This window comes from Drosophila sulfurigaster, chromosome 3 (genome assembly GCF_023558435.1).
Source record: "Drosophila sulfurigaster albostrigata strain 15112-1811.04 chromosome 3, ASM2355843v2, whole genome shotgun sequence".
NCBI lineage: Eukaryota > Metazoa > Arthropoda > Insecta > Diptera > Drosophilidae > Drosophila > Drosophila sulfurigaster.
This window is the reverse complement of record NC_084883.1, coordinates 30051393-30071706: the sequence shown is the minus strand read 5'-3', so window position 1 is coordinate 30071706 and position 20314 is coordinate 30051393. Positions and strand designations below refer to the sequence as shown.

Sequence of the window (20314 nt, the reverse complement as noted above, 5' to 3'; positions counted from 1 at the left end):
TGGAGTATATATTTTAAATTAATAAATCGTAGTAATGACTAAATGTTATGATTTATTTTTATAAGAAATGTAATTTATTTTAGGATTTTTTTTTTTTTTTTTTACAATTGTAATTAATACCAATGCAGGTATTAAAGAGCTCTTTGTTATTATTTAGATATAATAACAAAATATTATACTTCAAAAATCGTAAAAGTTTGCTTTTCCTAGGATATCTTCTTAGTCACGTATCTGCGCAATTTGTCTTTTTCATTCGTTTCCCATTTGGACTTGACTACGACTACGACTGTTGCGCATTTAAATCCAATGGCATTAAATTTTCTTTTACTTTGTTTGCTACTCCTGCTGCTGCTCCTGCTTGCCGCCTCCTTATGCGCATCCTTCGCGATTTAATGGAGTTGAAGCCTCGCGCATTTGCGGCTAAGATGGCGGTCCGCAAGTGTTGACTACCGCTAACCGCTTACTTAGGCCATTATATGGGCCCGGCTGAGGCGACATTGTATTAAGCTCGCAAATTTATGGCAATGCGGCGGCAGCAGCAGCAGCAACGGTGTCACAGCGGCAAAGACAGTCTACGAGCACTATGCTTTAAGAGACATTCGCGAAGCTTGAGCCTGAGCCAAACACTTGTGAATTTATGGACACTGCCTGCGGTGTCTTCAGGCTCAAATGCACAATCAACTGATAAACCACACAGATGGCTCTCTAAATAGTTAATTAATCAATGAGCACTTGCCTCACTAGTTTATAAACATTGCCTCCAGCCATGTTCATAATAAAGTCCATCACCAGAGAGCTTGAGCTTCGAAAAGGAACGACTCTTCAAATGGTTTTATTCATCCGCTGTTTAAGCATTTAAAAGCTAAAGATAGCTGCCGGTCATGCCCATAAATTCACAAGTGCGCCCATTAAATGTCGCAGTCGCACAGAATCTTTTGAAGCATGGAGGCCTTCAAAGTTTCGTGAAGAACTAAAGAAAGTTTGTCGGTGGACAGCGAGGGCAGCTCAAATTTAATAGACTTCAACAAATGAAATGTCGATTTCAGTTAGTAATATATTCTTTTAAGTAAAGTAAAAAAAAAATAAACTTTGAATAATCAGGTAATCTATAAAAATTGTTTTGATATAGATTAAATTCTCTATACCTTTTTTAATTTTTAAATTAATATTTAACGTAGCTTTGGATATTATTTAATTTGTTAAACAAATCAATTAGCTTTGTCTGTTTTAATTTGTTTATTGCATGGAGTAGCTTTATCCTATTCCTATTTTTTTGTTGCATTATATTCGCATGCTAACTTCTTCCAATCTTGATGCTCGTGTGCTAATTAAATTAATTACTCGGTGAGCAACCCTCGCAAGTAGCAAGTAGTTTTGAGCGTACAAGTTCTCGTATATTGTTGTGATTGTATTGGAGCTGCGTGTGGAATACATTTAGCAGCTTCGCACTTATTTTATGGGCTTGGCAGGCTTCGCACCTTGCTACACCTTACTACACCTTGCCACACGCGCAACAACACACATACACACACTATACAAATTGCAATTTTTATAGCATGTGATTTTTAAAAATGTATGTGGCACATAAAAGCGGCCACGACACGTGGCAACAACTGAAGACTTAAAACTGCAAAGGCGGTTGTCTTCCAACGTCCTGCAAGAAGGGTTGATATTTTTCCTCTTTATCCTTTTCAATACTTTCCTGTTGTTCTCTTATTGTGAATTAATGGTTTATTTATGATGTGCTAAAATTGAATACAACCTCGGTGTAGTTACAAGCTTGTTCTTGTGTTCTTTTGATTTCTCTGCTGCTCATCGCCATTTCTAAAATGATTTTTCCGTGCACACAAATTGTTGCCAAATTATAAGCAACATATTTTTTTCGGATTGTGAAGGGGGGACATTTAGTTTTATGCGGCATAATTTAGTTTTGTAGTTCTTTTCACAGTTACATATTCAAAGCTATGCGCAAATTGCAGCAAAGCACGCAGGGTACCAATTTTTTTATTAGTACATTATACCCTGTGCATGTCAATCGAGCGAACAGGGTATAATTAAGTTGTGTATGTAAAAAATGATACGAAGGTATATCAAATAAATCAAATGTTTGACATGCTGACATATACTTATTTTTCAATTTATAATTATCAGTTTCCTTTTCTATATTACTCTGTACAGGGTGTGCTTTGATCGTCTGCACCATTCCCATTTAAATTATTCAATTTTTTTGGTGTGATTGCGTGTCGTTTGTCGTTTCTGTATGTTAATTTGCTGTGTTGCAGTTTTTTTTTTGCGCTCCGCTTTTTTTTGTCGACTTTTTTGTTGTTTATTAAATATGCATGACATGCAAATGGCGGTCGCAGACCAATTAACTTTGATCGATTCAACAAAATGGGAGGAAACGTTTTATGAGCAATTAATGTGGTTACCAGCACTCCACCGCAACCGCCATGAGTGCGACCCTCGTGATTGTCGCTGTAACCGGAAAACCGTGAGCCGAGAGCCGCCCGGCAAATTGATTGTGTGATGTGACAATCGGGCCCTTGTTATCAAAGAACTCAACAACAATAATAAAAGTTAAGCATACGAAATCAAATTTAATTAGAATGTCAGTAGCTTTGATTTATACATATAACAAACTCGTTTCTATTTGCGGTATAATGGCATATTCTATATGAATATATTTGTTGTAGCTCCACTTGCATATCTTGAATAATTTGAATAATGTTGTGCACAACTTTTCATTTATAGTATTTGGAAAAGTTCCATTTGCATTTCTGTATATGTGTGGTGACGGTTATAACGTATTTTAAATATGCACCCAAATACTTGCTGCAAATGCAAAAATGCTGCACATTTTCCGTTCTACCATGCCCCATCAAATGTTTAACGCTTGGCTGATTGCGCCCGAAAAATGCATAAATATTCGGAGCATTCCCGAAAATGCAAACAAAACAATTACGTTTGGTAAAACGGGGAAGCGCAATACCTACAACATAGTACATACATAACCGTAATTTATTTGCATGCGCATTGAGCACATTTAACTGTTAATGGCAATGACACGACACATTCTGGCAGCCTCGATGCCGAGTAAGGCATGTGTTGCTCGAGTAGAATAAAGTGTTGCATACTTTACGGCGGCCTCAAATATGTAATGGCTTCGCTTAATGAGTGTTGCCTACTTTTAAGCGCTGCGTTATTTTCTCTGCCTGCCCACCAGTAGTACTTGATGTATTCATGCAACATTTCGCGTTTGTCTTTTTCCGCTGTCTGTTGTTGCTACTTCAACCATTTGCCCCATTTCTCATTATTCGCATTGCGCTGCCGTTATTAGAATACTTTCCTGCTGTCGTTTACGCTCATCGTTGCCGTCGTCTCGTTGCTGCTGTTGACTTAGTCAAGAGCAATTAACATGCAAATAAGGCCTATTAGTTACCTAAACGTCAGTCTGTCAGTACGCGCAGCGGCAGCCACTCTGCCACCTGGTTAAGCTTCGACGTCGACGCTCTTCTCAACTTTTTATTTTTATTTTTTGTTTAGTCTGCTGTTGGCCTTTTTAACGGGCAGGCGTTTTTACTTTAATGACTTACTAATTTTCAGTTTGCTGTCTTTGACTTGTGCTGTCGTCGCTTAGTGGAAAGCATTTAAAAACAAAGAAAAAAGAATTTTTAATTGGTCATTTAAGAGATATGGCTGCCTAGCCGCTGGCTAGTCATATCATTAAAGTTTACGGTTATGCTTGACTTACTGAAGTTTTTTGATTTACAAAAAAAATTGCTTAATTTTTCATTATTTAAGCACTCTGTTCGTTGCGTTTGCTAGGCTTACACTGGAATGCTCGCTATAATTTATGTATAATATCTTTTACGTTATGCTATCTGTCTGCATACAGGGTAGTTTGAAGTCTACTCTCAAAAGCAAGAGGTCATTCTTTGTGTTTTACTTTTTCTGTTTATCTAAATACATTCGAAGCAAAAACCCCTTTTGTGCATAATCTAATCGCTTTTTCTTTTTATTGAATACTTTTTTTTTGTGATTGGCGCATCACATTTTATGTTATGAACTTTGCCTGCAATTAATGTTAATTGATCACTTTAATTTAAGCATTTTCATTAAAACTTTACTCAAGTTGCCATCACACAAATACACATCCAAAGGCATAAAAGAAAAAATGTTTTCACAGAGTTCTGCTGGTTGAAGGGGAGTTGAACAGGTCCTGGCATAATTTATAGCCTGTTGGCCAGGTCACAGATTCACAATGTTGGACGCTGTCTATGTGGTGGTCAGTGATGTTGGCAGCAACTTTAACACCAGAGCAGGCCGCAAATCGCAAATCGAGTCTATCTGCAGCACCTGCAGCTGCTGTACACACATCTATACGCATTACTACATAGCACACACATTGTGAAATTTACACCTACGAAGACTGACACAGAGAGACGAGAGGAGGAATAGAGAAACAATGGCGCTGTGGTGCGGACAATGAATGCCGAGGGTGATGATCCAGCTTGATTTATCTACTAGAGCTGAGGTTAAAAGTTTTGCGCATACTCTCATTGTTTAGGTCAGATTGCCTTTGTATGCACAATGCTTGCAACCACACTCACACGCACACTGTTGGATGGGTACACATACGTGCTGGGGTTATGCAAATGCTCTGCGTGGTGGCCTGTCAGACATCGTTGAATAATATGGTAGCCCTTCAGCTAAGGTTGAATGCTGTCCGCAATTATTAAACTTTAGCCATGCTTGCAACTTCATCTCTCTTAACTTTTGCTTTAACTATGATTATTTTATCCGTCTTTTTCTCTATTTTGTTTGTTTCTTTTTTTTTTTTAGCAAAGCGAGGGAAAACTGCTTTGCCGTTTAACAGGATATCTGATGTCCAGGCTGTGCCGCAAGATGCTGACAGCCAGCTCATTATTTAGCTTCGCCGAGTGTAACTAATTATTGCTGCTCGCTTTCGCTTTTCCCTTTATTCCCTCCCCAACTTATTGACAGTCTCGCCTAGCATTGCCTTGCCTTGCCATGCCTTTCAATTCCTTTAGCTTAGCATTTCTCCGCTTACCCCTCGCATTGTGCAATATTTTGCTGACGGTTCACTCAGATCCATCATTTTGTGCAGCCGTCTGCGACACGTGGTTCTCAGTTGGCTAATAAATCTTAATCAGGCGCTGACCAAGTCAAGCCGCAGCTATGTGGGCGTTGCCAATTTGTGGCTTTTACTGCCATAAACAGTTTTTTTTCTTCATCGTAGTCGCCATCTTCTTCGTTTTTGCCTTCTTACCATTCGTTTTGATTGTGTGTTCTTTGCAATTGAAGCTGATAACTTATCATATTATTGGACATTCATTGGCCCGCTTGGGCATACTCGTAATTAAGATTATTCTACTATATACATTTTAATGCTGATCAATTTATTACTTAGTTAACTCAGTGCTGAGTTTCAAAATGCTGCTGCCACAGCGCTGATGGCATCATTTAGAAGATGTCATGCCAAAGCTTGTCCCACCAGCTCTGTGTGGTTGTAGTCTGTGGAGCCTCAGTGGTAGTACTCCAGCTTGGAGTGGTGGTGTTCGAGCTCAGAGTTGTTTGATTCCAGGCGGGGGTGGTGGTATTCCAGCTAACGGTGGTCTCATTCCAGTTCGGCGAGGGAGTGGTATTATTCCAGCCGGGAGTGGTATTATTCCATCCGGGGGTGGTATTATTCCAGATTGGTGTGCTCCAGGTTGTTTCATTCCAGTTCGGAGTGGGAGTGGTGTTATTCCAGCCAGGAGTGGTGTTATTCCAGCCGGGGGTGGTGTTGTTCCAGATTGGTGTGCTCCAAGTAGTCTCATTCCAGTTCGGGGTAGGAGTGGTGTTATTCCAGCCAGGAGTGGTGTTATTCCAGCCGGGGGTGGTGTTGTTCCAGATTGGTGTGCTCCAAGTAGTCTCATTCCAGTTCGGGGTAGGAGTGGTGTTATTCCATCCTGGAGTGGTGTTATTCCAGCCGGGGGTGGTGTTGTTCCAGATTGGTGTGCTCCAGGTTGTCTCATTCCAGTTCGGAGTAGGAGTGGTGTTATTCCATCCTGGAGTGGTGTTATTCCATCCGGGAGTTGTGTTATTCCAGCTTGGTGTGCTCCAAGTAGTCTCATTCCAGCTCGGGGTAGGAGTAGTGTTATTCCAGCCAGGAGTGGTGTTGTTCCAGCTTGGTGTGCTCCAGGTTGTCTCATTCCAGTTCGGAGTAGGAGTGGTGTTATTCCATCCTGGAGTGGTGTTATTCCATCCGGGAGTTGTGTTATTCCAGCTTGGTGTGCTCCAAGTAGTCTCATTCCAGTTCGGAGTAGGAGTGGTGTTATTCCATCCTGGAGTGGTGTTATTCCAGCCGGGGGTGGTGTTGTTCCAGCTTGGTGTGCTCCAGGTTGTCTCATTCCAGTTCGGAGTAGGAGTGGTGTTATTCCATCCGGGGGTGGTGTTATTCCAGATTGGTGTGCTCCAGGTTGTTTCATTCCAGTTCGGAGTAGGAGTGGTGTTATTCCAGCCAGGAGTGGTGTTGTTCCAGCTTGGTGTACTCCAGGTTGTCTCATTCCAGTTGGGAGTAGGAGTCGTGTTATTCCATCCTGGAGTGGTGTTATTCCAGCCAGGGGTGGTGTTGTTCCAGCTTGGTGTGCTCCAGGTAGTTTCATTCCAGTTTGGGGAAGGAGTGGTGTTATTCCAGATTGGAGGGCTCCAGGTGGTAGTGGTCTCATTCCAACCAGGGGTGGTGTTGTTCCAGATTGGAGGACTCCAAGTGGGAGTTGTTTCATTCCAGCCAGGGGTGGTGTTGTTCCATCCGGGAGTAGTGTTATTCCAGATTGGAGGGCTCCAGGTGGGAGTTGTTTCATTCCAGCCAGGAGTGGTGTTGTTCCATCCGGGAGTAGTGTTATTCCATATTGGAGGACTCCAGGTGGGAGTTGTTTCATTCCAGCCAGGGGTGGTGTTGTTCCAGCCGGGGGTAGTGTTATTCCAGATTGGTGGGCTCCAGGTGGGAGTTGTTTCATTCCATCCGGGGGTTGTGTTATTCCAGATTGGAGGACTCCAGGTGGGAGTTGTTTCATTCCAGCCAGGGGTGGTGTTGTTCCAGCCGGGGGTAGTGTTATTCCAGATTGGAGGGCTCCAGGTGGGAGTTGTTTCGTTCCAGCCAGGGGTAGTGTTGTTCCAGCCGGGGGTAGTGTTATTCCAGATTGGAGGGCTCCAGGTGGGAGTTGTTTCATTCCATCCAGGGGTGGTGTTGTTCCAGCCGGGGGTAGTGTTATTCCAGATTGGTGGGCTCCAGGTGGGAGTTGTTTCATTCCAGCCAGGGGTGGTGTTGTTCCAACCGGGAGTAGTGTTATTCCAGATTGGAGGGCTCCAGGTGGGAGTTGTTTCATTCCAGCCAGGAGTGGTGTTGTTCCAGCCGGGGGTAGTGTTATTCCAGATTGGAGGGCTCCAGGTGGGAGTTGTTTCATTCCAGCCAGGGGTGGTGTTGTTCCAGCCGGGAGTAGTGTTATTCCAGATTGGAGGGCCCCAGGTGGGAGTTGTTTCATTCCAGCTTGGTGTTCCCCATGATGGAGTTGTCACGTTCCAGCTTGGTGTTCCCGGTGCGGGGGTTGTAACGTTCCAGCTTGGTGTTCCAGGTGCTGGGGTTGTAACGTTCCAGCTGGGTGTTCCGGGTGCTGGGGTTGTGACATTCCAGCTTGGTGTTCCAGGTGCTGGCGTTGTAACGTTCCAGCTTGGAGTTCCTGGTGCTGGAGTGGTATAGTTCCAACTTGGTGTTCCGGGTGCTGGGCTTGTAACATTCCAGGCTGGTGTACCCGGTGCTGGAGTTGTAACGTTTAAGTTTGTTATACCAGAAAAACAGTTTTGCAAGTTGATGTACTCGACTCTCAAATGGAATTCTGCTTTATCAATTTGCTTGTGGATGCAATGACGGATTTGTCCATAATTCTTTTCCAGACTTTGCACACTGCCGAGTAGGTTCATCACCTAAAGGTGATATCATTTCGTGAGTAAAAAAATTAATGACTAAATAATTCATTGTTATTTCTTACCAGATCGGTATAGCAGGAACTGTGGGAATTACAGGCAGCCGACTGTTGGTTGAAGGAGGTCTTCACACCCGACGAGCTGCTCTGTTGCAAATAGTTTTGAAGGACATTTCGTTTCAGATTACTGCAACGAAGTATCTTGGCGCCAGTGCTGGTTAAGATCTCAAAATCTTTCGAGACATAATTTGCGACACATTGATCAAGATTGTTCAAGATGTCAAGACCAGGAATAATCAAATCTCCAGTGATGGCATCGAACAACAAGTTGCCCAAACTCAACTCATTGGTGATGGCATTCGAGTATACGGGCTCTGCAGCCGTAAAGGTCTACGAAAACAATGGAATTAATTAATTAAGATAGGTTGAGTCATATTATGCAATGGAAAAGTTTCACTGATAGTCAAAATACTCACATTTACACTGAATAGTACTGCACAAAGCAGCAAAAATTTGCGGAGAACCTCCATGATGGCGGTTCGGTTCGTTTCTGAGTTCCCCAATGTCTATGCCGTCCATTTTAAATCAAATTCGCAACAATATAAAATGATGACGTTTCAATTAGTTTATATCAATAACAATTTGAAGTCACACACAATAGAATTTTTTTTCAGGTTCTTCCGCTCAGCGATAAGGTAGCAAAAAGCACCTGATGAGTGATTATAGTTATCTGCATACCAGTCCAGAGACTTATGTATATATAATTCACAAATAGACTGTATAAAGATATCATATCTGCTTCTGGGTGAGTAAGACGCAGACTATAGGCAAATTCTGGGAATAGAGATTGCCAAGACACTCAAATTTTGACAATCATTATATAGATTACTCGTTTGCGAACCTGAGGGCACTCAAGAAATATTTATAGCAGCCATTAAAAGTATTGAGAGCGATATCAAGATTTGCGATAGCTGCTGGGATATTGAGAAGGTCAAGTAAATTGATTTTTAAAGCTCTTTATTCACTGCGCTCATTAAAATTAAGATTGGTACCATATTTTATACCCTATCTCAATTAGTTGATTGGCTGCACGGGCTGTAGGTCCTCCACTTCGAACTGTGACTGCGACTGAAGTTGAGGCTGAACCTGGGATTGGGACTGAGTTTGAGCTGGGACTGGTCTGATTGGCTCTTGCTCACTTGGCAGCACCGGTCGCTGCTCGCTGGGCAGCACTGGCTTATCTTGCTGCACAGTCTGATCACGCTGGTAGGCGATTTTCTTCACACAAGAATTGTAGTCATTGACAGCCTGGTTGTACTGGATCTTGACCTCATCGGCGGCAGCGAAAATGCAAGCTTCACGCTTCAGATTGGCGTTGGTCGAGTTGGCGGCAGACTCGGCTTGGACCTGATAGCTCTTCGAGTTAGTGGTGTCCAAGAGTTGCAGATTGGCAGAGAACTAGACAGAGACAATCGTTACTTTATCTTACGCAAATATGTTATCCTGCAGAATGCTTACGTAAGATGTGGTGCAGTTGGTCAGAAGGTTAGCATCACTCTCGTTCAGGCAACGCTGCACATTTTGCTGCAGATTAAGCAGCTGAGTGCGAATGGTGGTCACAGTGGAGTTGGAGCTCTGGTTGTTGGCAATTGCGGTCTTGTTGGCAGCGTCTTCGCATTTGTTGGTGCTGTTGCTCAAATTGTTGCCAATCTGGTTGGTGGCATTGTTGTAGGCATTGAGACAAGCGGTCTCAGCTGGCGACAGAGCGCGCTCATCGATCATGGAGGAGCTCACCTGAGCCATCACCATGCGAAAGAGGCTTTGCTCATCGGCCATACGTGGCCACGCGCTGGCCTGTAATCACAGTTCATTCGATTAGTTCTCAAGTGGCACTCGAAATGTGTGCGATGACGCCATATACTTACACCGAGCACTGTAACGGCCAATAAAAGAACACGTGTGACTAATTGCATCTTTGTAGAATGGAATTGAATTGAAGTTGGAGTTTCAGTTAGTTTCAATTGGGAACTAATTGCTCATCTCCAAATTGATTGGCTTTTATAGCAAACTTCTTCGCTGGGTAGACTGCAGAAAATTCTGCAGCATTATGATAAGATAAATGCGAAGATGTACAAGTTAATTGGCTTTTTGCAGTTTTAAGATGATTACACTTGTTTCGAGGTTATTCGTCGTATTCCAAATTGCTAGGCATGACAAATTTTCAACTGTGGGACCTGTGGGGACTAATCAGTGCTCATGTCCCAATGGGGGGCCTTATCATGTACAGTCCGTAGACAAAGGTTCTGCCATATGGTGTCTGCATGTCTGCATTCTTATCGTAAACAAACATATGATATAAGAATTTATTTTAAGCTATTATTTCCAAGTCGGTGATTCACCCACCCGGTCACAACAAAATGTGGCAATAGTCTACTAAATCGCTTAGTTCAAGTGTCAATTGAAAGTTTTAAGCACTTACATGATTGGGCCATAAATTAGATGAAATCGTTCTCCACGTTAGCAACGTCAATCAAGCGGCTATCAAGCAGCTTTCCCAGAACTGATAGCACTATGCCCATTGTATGATAACACTCATTTAAAAGCTTTAATCACGATAGCCGCAAAAATCATTTCCATGAATTTCCTTATCATTTTGTATTCGGGTTTTTTTTGTCATTGTAATCGGGACCCCATCTGATGTTTACAATTATCAAATTATGAATGAGCAATTGGAAAATACGGCTTCACTTTGCTTTTTGACCGGATATCAATTGATAATTACACAGACCACTTAAGATACAACATAATTAATGAAAAGCCTGCAAAGTCTGGTCAGTTTTTTGTTCAAATGCAGATAAAGCCAACAATTTTTTCTAGGAATTATCGGCTATAAATAGATAGACAGCTATAAGATAAAACTTTTATGAAATAATGAGTTTATTTGTGAATTAAATTTGTGAATCGATATGGTTGCTATTGTTTAAAATGCTAGTTCATATCTAGTAAATGGTCCCTTTAAAAGTTCCCCCAATTCTTTAAAGTGAATTTTTAAATTTAATTAAAAGCATATGACGAACTCATCACATTTTCATTAAATGTAATTAAATGGAAAAGAAGTGAAATGAAATTCGTGTCTTGCTTGTAAATTGTTAAGTTACTTACACATGTCTAAATAATCTACCCTTATTCCCAGATATTTAATCTCAGTAAAACCGGAAAGCAACTGTACCAACCTTTTTCTATGCTGTCACTGCAAATTCATTCGAACTTTATACATGTAGACAATTAGACTTTAATTTAGTAACATTACCTATAAATCAGGATGTGTGTTAACTCATTAGTTGAATGAGGAATTACCTTTTCAATGTTCAGTTCAATTGGCAAACAAAGCGCTAAAGGAAGGAAATTCAATTCATTTTTCATAGCTTGGGGGTGTAGAAATCAGAGCCAGCGATAGCTGTGATGTGAAAGTCTGGCAAAACAATTTTGAAAAGTGGCTGAATTCACAGTTGCCAACAAATTTATCACAACATGCCAGTACACAAACACACACAACACTCACACATACACGTATGCGGAAGGCATATGTAGATGTGTGAGTGAGTCTCATATATCATGCGACAACACCAAACAAGATTTATAAGGTAAAACATTGTTGGAGCAGTACCTCTTGAGAAATAAAGTCGACGCAGGCCAAAAAGAAAATGTATTTTTCGGGTTGGCACCGTCGCATAACTCAAACGATTAATCAAAAGTATAAAATGCAAGCGGGGTGCAACTTTTGTTTAAAAAGGGTGGATGAAGAGTGCGGAAGGAATGGAGACAGCTCTGTGGATGCCACGAGCAGCTGCTTAACTCAAGTGCCGACGGCAACAGGGAAAGTGACAGCGAAGCAAATTAAGACTTGAACTTAGACAAAAAGCAAGCAAAAAAAGGCAAAAACCACATGTATCGTAGGCTTGCCAATCTTGGTTAATTTCCAGTGTTGCCAGGGTTTGAGTTGGAGTGCAAGATTATTAGGCGGAGCTGTCAGACCCTTGAAGTGTGACAGCTGCTGCTTCCGTTAGAGGATTGTTGATTTTCAATGTCTGACACTTAATGACACCCATTGTCACCTTGCCTGCCACCTTGCCACTTGCCATTGCGTCGAGTGGGCCTCATGTAATGCGGCTTGAAGTGTCATTTACACGCGCATTGTATTGTGGCTGCCACAGCTGCCAGCCGCTTGCGTGGCTCTTTTTTCGGTTGGGTCGCTGTTTGCTTTTTAAGTAGCTGTTAAGCATTTTCATTACACACGCCAAAATGCACAATGATTTATGCGGCGAGCTGCTGCGGATTAAATGCTCACTCTCTCAACGAGCCACCTTCTCCAGTTCCTGTTACACCTCCTTTTCTGTGCCTCCTCCTTCAGTTCTTTCTCCCATCTTTCCTCCTTCAGTCTTCTCGCGGACTCGGCTTTGGTCTGTGCCAGTTTATCATTAAAAAATGGCATTTCATGCCGCATGCCTCACATGCCATATGCACACACACAGCTATGAGTGTTGCGCATTTTCAAGACCAGCAACACTGACATTGCACATTTCTGTTGTTGTTGTTGTTGCCACACACTCAAATTCTCCATCTCTCTCTCTCGTGCTCTCAATGGGGTCTCGCCTTTGTTTACTGCAGCTTTATATGCAAATAAATGGGCGGTCTAGACGGGCACGCACAATGGCAGTTTTAATTTGAAAAGTGCCTGCCAGTCGGCCGCGTTGCTGCAACAGCAGCTGCAACAAAAAGCAGCAACAACAACAAAATGACATGTAGTGCGAGTATTGTTGTTACAACTAGCAATGTGAGAGCGAATTTTGCCAGCAGTGAAAACTAAAAAAAGTATATAGTTTAATAAATAGAATAAATATTCGGAAAATACATACAAAATAAAAAACAAAAATCACATTGAAAGCGTAGCTAAATTCGATTAAAAAGCAATACAAAAATACAAAAAATCGTATGTTTACACAAAAGAGTTTTCGATTATAGTCGTCTACCTATAACATATATGTATATACATATCTATTGTGTTTAGATAATGGAAAATGTACGCTGCCATTGTTCTGATAATCACCATTTTTCGCCCTCCTTTAAGATACTGTATATAAAATGTATACAACTTTAAATTATTAAACATTTGTGAAATGAACTTGTGACTGTTAAATACCCACAAAGAGCTCAACGTAATTCAATTTAGCAGAAATAACAAATAAATTTCACTATTAAAAGCCAACATTACAAAATTTTTTTATATATGTATCTTGTTTTGCACAATTACAAACATTTATAAAACATATTTTAGCAGTTTTATTTTAATTTCTTCTCGTTTCGCTTTTTTCTTTATTACACGCGCTAATGCAAACGACATTGAGTTTTCACGTTTTCACTGCGGGTTTTTTCGCGCACTTTTTTTTGTTCTGCTGGTATTGTTGCTGCATCCTTGCAAGTTCCTGCCGGTCACTAAATTGAAATTCATAATGAGTTTTTTATGCAAATTTACTCGCGGCGTTGGCGTGTAAAACTTTTGACTGTCACATTTTATTTCATTGTAAATTATTTCTATACTATGCGAGTTTGTTTTTTTGTTGTCCGCCGGTTCTATAAAGTATAATAACAATGTGGCAACGTTTATTTTTTTTTTGGCAATTGCGTGTTAGACATGTTGATATCCTATGCACCCATTTGATGGATTGTTGCGATAATCGAACTAATGGGAACTCAAAACATATTGAGACAATTAGTTTTCGCTTATCAGCTTAACAAGTGCGCAAAATAAATTATAAACGTATTATCAAATAATGAACTACCTTTGCTGATAACTTTATAGTTTTTTATTATTTAAAGAATGCTATAAATTTAAGAAAGGGAAAGTTCCTGATAAGATTTGTGGTTGATAAATATTTATTAACGTTTCTTAGAAATTGGTATACTATTTATACTACTATATACTATACTTACAACTAAATACTATACTACTATATTTTCTATATCTGTAAACTTTATATACTAAATATTATATAGACTACTATATATATTTAATATTTTCATATATTTATCATTTAAAAATGGAAAATATATAAAAATAGTGTTTAAATTCATTTTCAACAATTGTAATTACGAATCATGTAAATAAAAACTAGTGATTTTTAAACTAAATGATTTAAATTAGGATTAAATTAGGATTGTTGTTTTTATACTAAATTTTAGCTAAAAGATTATCTAGGCTTCAAAAAAATGTATTTACCTTCTCTTTTTGCTCAGTGTACTTTCCAACTTTAAAGTTGTTACCTTCTCTCTATGTTTACCCCTTTTACAGGGTATGTAAAATGCAAAATGCAAAACATTTAAAATGTGTAACTTGTAACTTTGTTGTCGTTTTTCGTTGTTGTTTTGTTTTTGTTGCACGCACGCAACTTTTGTTCGGATGCCGCTAGCAGAAACGTAACAGAATTGTTGTACTATGTTAATTCAATACAACATTTGCTGTGCCCAGCCGTGTTGCATGTTCGTCTAAATAGTTACAACAATGCGCCACATGTGTGTGTGCCTAAAAAAAAAAATGTGGAAATTTGGGTAACCAATACGCAAACATTTTTTAAAGGCTGTAAAGGTTGCTTGAATCTGATTTAGTTAGAACGCAACACAACATTTTGTGGCCTAATGGCAAAACGGCATTTGAATTTAGATTTAATCCGATTGTAAAATGTGATTTAAATTTTCCAATAGAGGAGCCTTCGAGAGAATGATAGAGATGAGAGGGCTGAGAGCTGCGAGGGTCAGAGGAGCTGTTTTCAAAATGAGATTTGCATTTGAAAGCGCCGCGCGTTTTTATGCGAGCAGCGTTCGGGAAATTTATTAAAGCTTTCATTGCACGTTGGGGAACTGAAACTAGGACTAGGGCTAGGACCTAGAACCGGTTGCTAGGACAACGCGAAGGGAAGTGGAGAGGGTGCCAACATGGCCTTTGTGTGTTGTAGATTTACAGTTGGAGTTTATACGAGTTTTCAGTTGATTTTGCAGGCTGGATAAGAGGGGCTATTACATTTTAGTGCGTTGCTTTTGTTACATTTTAAGCGCATTTAAAGCTCAGCCGCGCAGTTGAGTTAGTTAGTTGCGCTTGTTTTGAATGAACTTTAATCAACTTAAATGGTTCGCATGAGGCCACTTGCTGCCTACCTGGATGATGCTCCCCATACAAGGATATCAGTCCGCTAAAAGCAATTAAAGTCCATTAACCACATGATGCGTTTTGCACTTAAACCAACGAATACGCATACGCTCTCTCCCGCTCTCTCTTCCTCGCTGTTTCTAACCCATTGTGGCACCTGAACCGGTGTGCGCAATCACTGAAGCTTGGCGACGCGAAAAACCAAACTTGCAACTGCAATGTGCAACCTGCAACCTGCGACTGCAGCTGTGCAGCACGCAGAATCCGTATCCGCATCCTCATCCGTTTCCGGCAGGCGCCAAGCCACGTAGAGGAAACGCTCAGTTGATGCCCCATCGCCTGGTTGCCTCAACATCCTCTCTCTCTCTCTCTCTCACTATCTCGCCGCTTCAAATGTTTGTGTCACCAGCTGACCATTGCGTCAGGTTAGCGGACACGTGTGCATCCCAATGAAAACTAATTAGGCTGCTCTGCTCTGCTCGCCTCGGAACTGAGCTGTTGCCCTGCCCTTGGCCACATCGTCAGTCGCACTTGTCTGCATTTGTAAGCGGCCTGCAGCTTGATGATTTTCACATTTTTCTATACCCAACACATTGAGTGTTGTTGAGGAATATGTGCCCATATGTTGGAAAAGTTTTAGAATGATAACATTAATTTAAATATTTTTTCTTTAATTTAAATTTATTACGTTTATTAATTGACGGTCTCATATATTTAAAATTTACGATATTATTGGATTTATTTATTAAAAAAAAATAAATGGCTCTTATTTATTTGTTTCTCATTTGTCAACCAATTGTAGCCAAAGCAAATACATAAATAATATAAAAAAGCCTGAGAAAATCTAAGTTTATTTTCTGGTACGAAATCCGTTTTTAAATGCAAATGCAATATTTAATACAAATGGTTATTATTAAATGGTTATTTTAAACAAATTCTTATTTTTTTTTTCTCTTTTGTCAACCACTTATAGCTAAGGTCAATGAGAATTGCGAAGATCTGAAATATTTTAAAGACACTCATTTTTAATATGCATTAAATTTAAAATTAAAATACTTTATGTAGTTAAAATATATTTTAGTTGTAACATTACTTTAATTTAATTTTCTTTTGTGAACCATTTATAGGTAACGCTAAATAAATAAACAAGTTTTGCGCTTATTCTTTCACTGCCATACATTGTTGATAAAAGCTTTTTAAAGATAAGGAAAAGTTAGCAATTATCAAATGCTATTTAATTGGTCAGGCAATTAAAAAAGCTCACGCTTATCGCTAATTGGAGGTAGCGAAAATGTTGCTTAAACATGTTGCCAAGTTTTTTGACTTATTGCTTAACAGTCAGCGCTTATTACAGGGTATCTCAGCGTCATTCAATTAACTTAGACGCCCACTTGTTTTGCATGCTGGTTTCCAGAACTCAACTGTGGTTAGAGGCATGCACAAATGCTGTAACTGTTGCTGCCATTTGATGTGGCAAGCTGCAACTGTTGCTGTCAACGGTTGTGGCGTCCGCACATTTGATATAAATACTGCTGTCTAGTAGCGTTTGCTTTGTGTGTCGTATCTACATGTGTGTCTGCAAGTGTGTGTGTGTGTGTGTAAAGCGAACCCATTTGGTTGCTCATGTAGAGCTTCGACCTTTAGCCCTGATTTTGACAAGTGTCACAGCAGGTTGCGAGTTGCTGGCAGCAGCGTCTGTTTTACTTTCTTTTGTTGGGGTCGAAGTTCAAATGTTAAATGTTCTTTTAACTGACACACAAGGAATTTAATTTATTTTTGGCAAGACAAACACAACGACAGATGTCAAATTAGCTGCCTAATAAACACACACACGTGGCCCAGCCTTTTCCGGTTCATATTATAAATGTTTCTTCTTATTAATAAATGCCTTAAAGCGAGCCTATTCTTATTCTTATGTTTGGCTTTAGAGTTCTCCTTTCGTTCGCAGTGAGCTGACAAAATGTGCTATAAATAAATATGTACAATATGTGGGACTGTTGTTGTTGAAAACTCTTGCAATTCATCATACGTTCGAGTTGAAAACAACTCGATGCAGTCACTGCACTTTAAGCATCAGGAATTAAGCAATCATTGTTGTGAAGGGTAATGAAAAGTTTAGCCCCGAAGGCAGTGTGCGGGCGATGGCTGCGCTTACCCTGGCTAGTTTGCATAAAAAATGTTGTTGTTGTTCCGGGTGGAAAACAAGCTAACAAGCTATCGATATTGGCCAGCTAATTGCATTGTTTCGCCATTTTGCTGCACAATAACTAAGCCAAGTAGCCGACTAACCCATCGCTGCAATATGAAACTTCTGTATTTTACTACTGCCACACAGTATGTGTGTGTGTTTATGTGTGGGTGTGTGGGGCTCGCTTGAGTTAGTCGTAATGAAGCGGCTTAAGCGGATATAAACTGAGCCATAAGCCAGCTTTAGACTTTTAATTTAAAAGTTTTGCACTCTGCCAAAAGGCACTCGACAACGACAACGACAACAATGAGGACGACAACGCCAGCGACAACGACACCGACAGCGGCAGCGACAACGTAATGCAATCGGCAAACAAAAGGACGAGTGCAGGACGAAAGGCAGGCAACATCATGCAGCAGGCAGCTGGCAGAAGGCAGCAGCAGTCAGCAGGCATCAAGCAGCGTTGCAGTAGCATGATTCGATTCCTGCGATGAAATCATCAGCTTCAACTTTTCCTTTCCTTTGTCTTTTTGCGTTCTTTTTGGTTCCAAGGGTAGACCATTGTCTGAGGAACTGGTTAAGCGGAGGATTATGTCGTAAATTGCAGCATTTGGACATACGCAAGGTGCTTTTGCTCCCGCTTTCGCTTCTCTTTACCCTAGCATCACGCTCTGTGTTCTCTACTTTGCTGCCATTGTCATTGTCGTATTTTTGGGACAGCCATAACCATAACCAAGGCACAAGGCATGGCAAGCCACCGAGCCACACTCAAGGGTATAATTAACAGGATATATAAAGCAAAGGCATGCAATTTTCGCGCTTTTATCCATTTACCCGAGTAGTTTGCAGTTGCAGTTTCACTGATTGAGATGCGCGCAAAGAGATATGCGACAACCCGGCCATTGTGGCAGGTATGAAGGCAGGCAGCCTGGCAGGCTGGCAGGCGTTGGCAGCATTTTAAATTAAATCACAGAATTATGGCCCATAATTGGCCGTCAGGCGGGACTCAGACACAGGTACACACACACAAACACACACTGTAGATATTGTGTGTGTGTAAAAATAATTAACGACATTGCACTGAAATGGATTTCACATAAAAGTGAAAAAGGAATCAATGCAATGGATCGGCGGCAGAGGAGGCGAAGCAACAAGAGCAGACGAACGATCAAGGAAAGCGAGCCATTGTTATACCTTTTGTTGACGTTGCGTATACGCAATGTTGACCAAATGGCAATGCCAAAACCTGGCATTTACACTTGTAATTACGTTCGTGTAATGGCAAAACGATTTTAATTTGTGATTTAAAAACGCCCCACAAACTTACAGCCATTACGTGCCCCAACAAAAGGGGGAAGAAGAAGTGGTCGAAGGATTCTTCCTACTTTATTAGAGTTTAATCTTTTGCGCTCTGATTTGGCAACTTATTACTTAAGTTTTTTCGGGCTAAATATTTCAATAAACTTTGCGGCCACGCCAAACTTGGCTATCTACTTAAGTTCGAATAGGGAATGGGCGATGGGCAGCTGCTAAAAAAGCACACAAGTGAACAAGAGAGAAAGTAGCGAAAAGAAGAAGGGAAAAAATAAAAAGGAAAATCGATGCCAAATGCCGTTCGACGAAAAGAATCTAATTTCAATGTTTTAAGTCAGACCACGACTGCCTTTCAATATAAATAATCGACAAAAATTACAATAAAAATCAATTTCCATATTCAATTTGGCTAAGTGGCGCCCACACACACACACACACACACACACACACAAAGCCACGCACTCTAGAATATCCAGAGCGGGATAGAACAAACTTTGACAACGGCTGAAAAATGAAAATGAGCAGCGACTGTTTGAGTGCGAGTGTGGAAAAAAATACGGAAAAGTGCTACGCTGCTATTTTCAGCTGGTCATTTGATCTGTGGGAGGAGCAAACGAAGGAAAAGAGGAGGAGGGAAAGGGAGGCAGCACCACACTCTATAAATAATACGCAGATTTTGGTGTGTTTGTCCGAAATGAAGTTAAACTATTGCCAGTTCGTCAACGTCAGCAATTTAGAAGCCATAGCCATGCAATTTCACTTGACTGTAGCTCATTTATGTGTTTAGCACATTTTTTGGCTAGAGCGGGGAAACTCTGCCAACGACATCGTGTGACACATTTCCCTTTTCTTTTCGGTTTTTCTTTTTGTTTGAGTGTGGAAGTAAGAGAATGGTGGAAACATTTCTTCATTCTTTGCTTTTGCTGTTGTGCTTTTTATTTACTGCGGCAACAACGACAACAAAGCCGAAACGAAAGTGAAAAGCAGCAGCAACAGCAGCAGAGAATGTTTACCAGAAAATAGTGCAAGTTTTTCCTTGATGATGCTTTTCTTTCTTTTTCGCCGTTGTTGTTGTTGTGTTCGTCTGTTTCTTTCGCACTCATTTTGTTTTGTTTGAGTGAAAAATACCAGCACGTTAAATTGAATTTAACGTGAAATGCAATGAAACGTAATGAAATTTTCGCTGTCAGTCAGTCAGTCAGCGGCTCAGAGTCACTCTCTCTCAGTTTGGAGGCCAAATGCTTGGCAAAATTATGCTTAGCTCAGTGCCTCAGTTCCTCAGTGCTCAGAGTGCGAGAGACGAACGAGTCAAATTATAATACAACCTTTTGCTTGCGAAAATACTGCAAATATCCGGAATGTACTTCGTACATTTCAGCTTGAAGGATTCGATTTGAATCGAATCGAATCGCATCGAATATTTATTGCCTTTATTAGCGAGTCGATTGAAAAATTTACTGCGTTCGAAATTCTATCTGGAACGCTTCAATTCACTTGCTGCTGCCGCTTGCTCTCTGACACTGAGTCTCTGCCTCTGAGTCTGCCTCTGACTCTTCCTCTGACTGTTGGCGTTGCCTCCACGGCTCGTCAGACATCGACATCGATATGGTAGAAGTGTGAGTCTTT

At 40.6% G+C, this 20314-nt stretch overlaps 2 protein-coding genes and 1 long non-coding RNA gene across 7 annotated transcripts; 1 reads left to right on the top strand and 2 right to left on the bottom strand.

The window, feature by feature from the left end:
- Positions 1–5309: 5309 nt before the first annotated feature.
- On the bottom strand, positions 5310–8566 carry LOC133841756 (mucin-2). Of its 5 annotated transcripts, XM_062274465.1 has the most exons (6): positions 8462–8566; positions 8052–8375; positions 7638–7986; positions 7590–7601; positions 6929–7475; positions 5310–6850 (listed from the first exon to the last, which is right to left on the bottom strand). In XM_062274465.1, the coding sequence occupies exons 1-6, from the start codon at positions 8513–8515 to the stop codon at positions 5485–5487; spliced, it is 2652 nt and encodes an 883-aa protein (XP_062130449.1). In that variant the 5' UTR covers positions 8516–8566; the 3' UTR covers positions 5310–5484. The 5 variants fall into 5 exon arrangements, with proteins under 5 accessions (XP_062130449.1, XP_062130447.1, XP_062130448.1 ...); XM_062274463.1 differs by having other exon boundaries at positions 7590–7986; XM_062274464.1 differs by having other exon boundaries at positions 5310–6700; positions 6872–7564; positions 7601–7986.
- Positions 8567–8668: 102 nt separating this feature from the next.
- LOC133841758 (uncharacterized) lies at positions 8669–9041 on the top strand. Its single transcript, XR_009894332.1, has 2 exons — positions 8669–8790; positions 8870–9041. It is a non-coding gene; the product is annotated as an uncharacterized LOC133841758 (long non-coding RNA).
- Positions 8986–10041, bottom strand: LOC133841757 (putative mediator of RNA polymerase II transcription subunit 29). Its single transcript, XM_062274466.1, has 3 exons — positions 9911–10041; positions 9504–9839; positions 8986–9443 (listed from the first exon to the last, which is right to left on the bottom strand). Exons 1-3 carry the CDS (start codon positions 9956–9958, stop codon positions 9060–9062), a joined length of 768 nt encoding a protein of 255 aa, XP_062130450.1. The 5' UTR covers positions 9959–10041; the 3' UTR covers positions 8986–9059.
- Positions 10042–20314: the final 10273 nt, after the last annotated feature.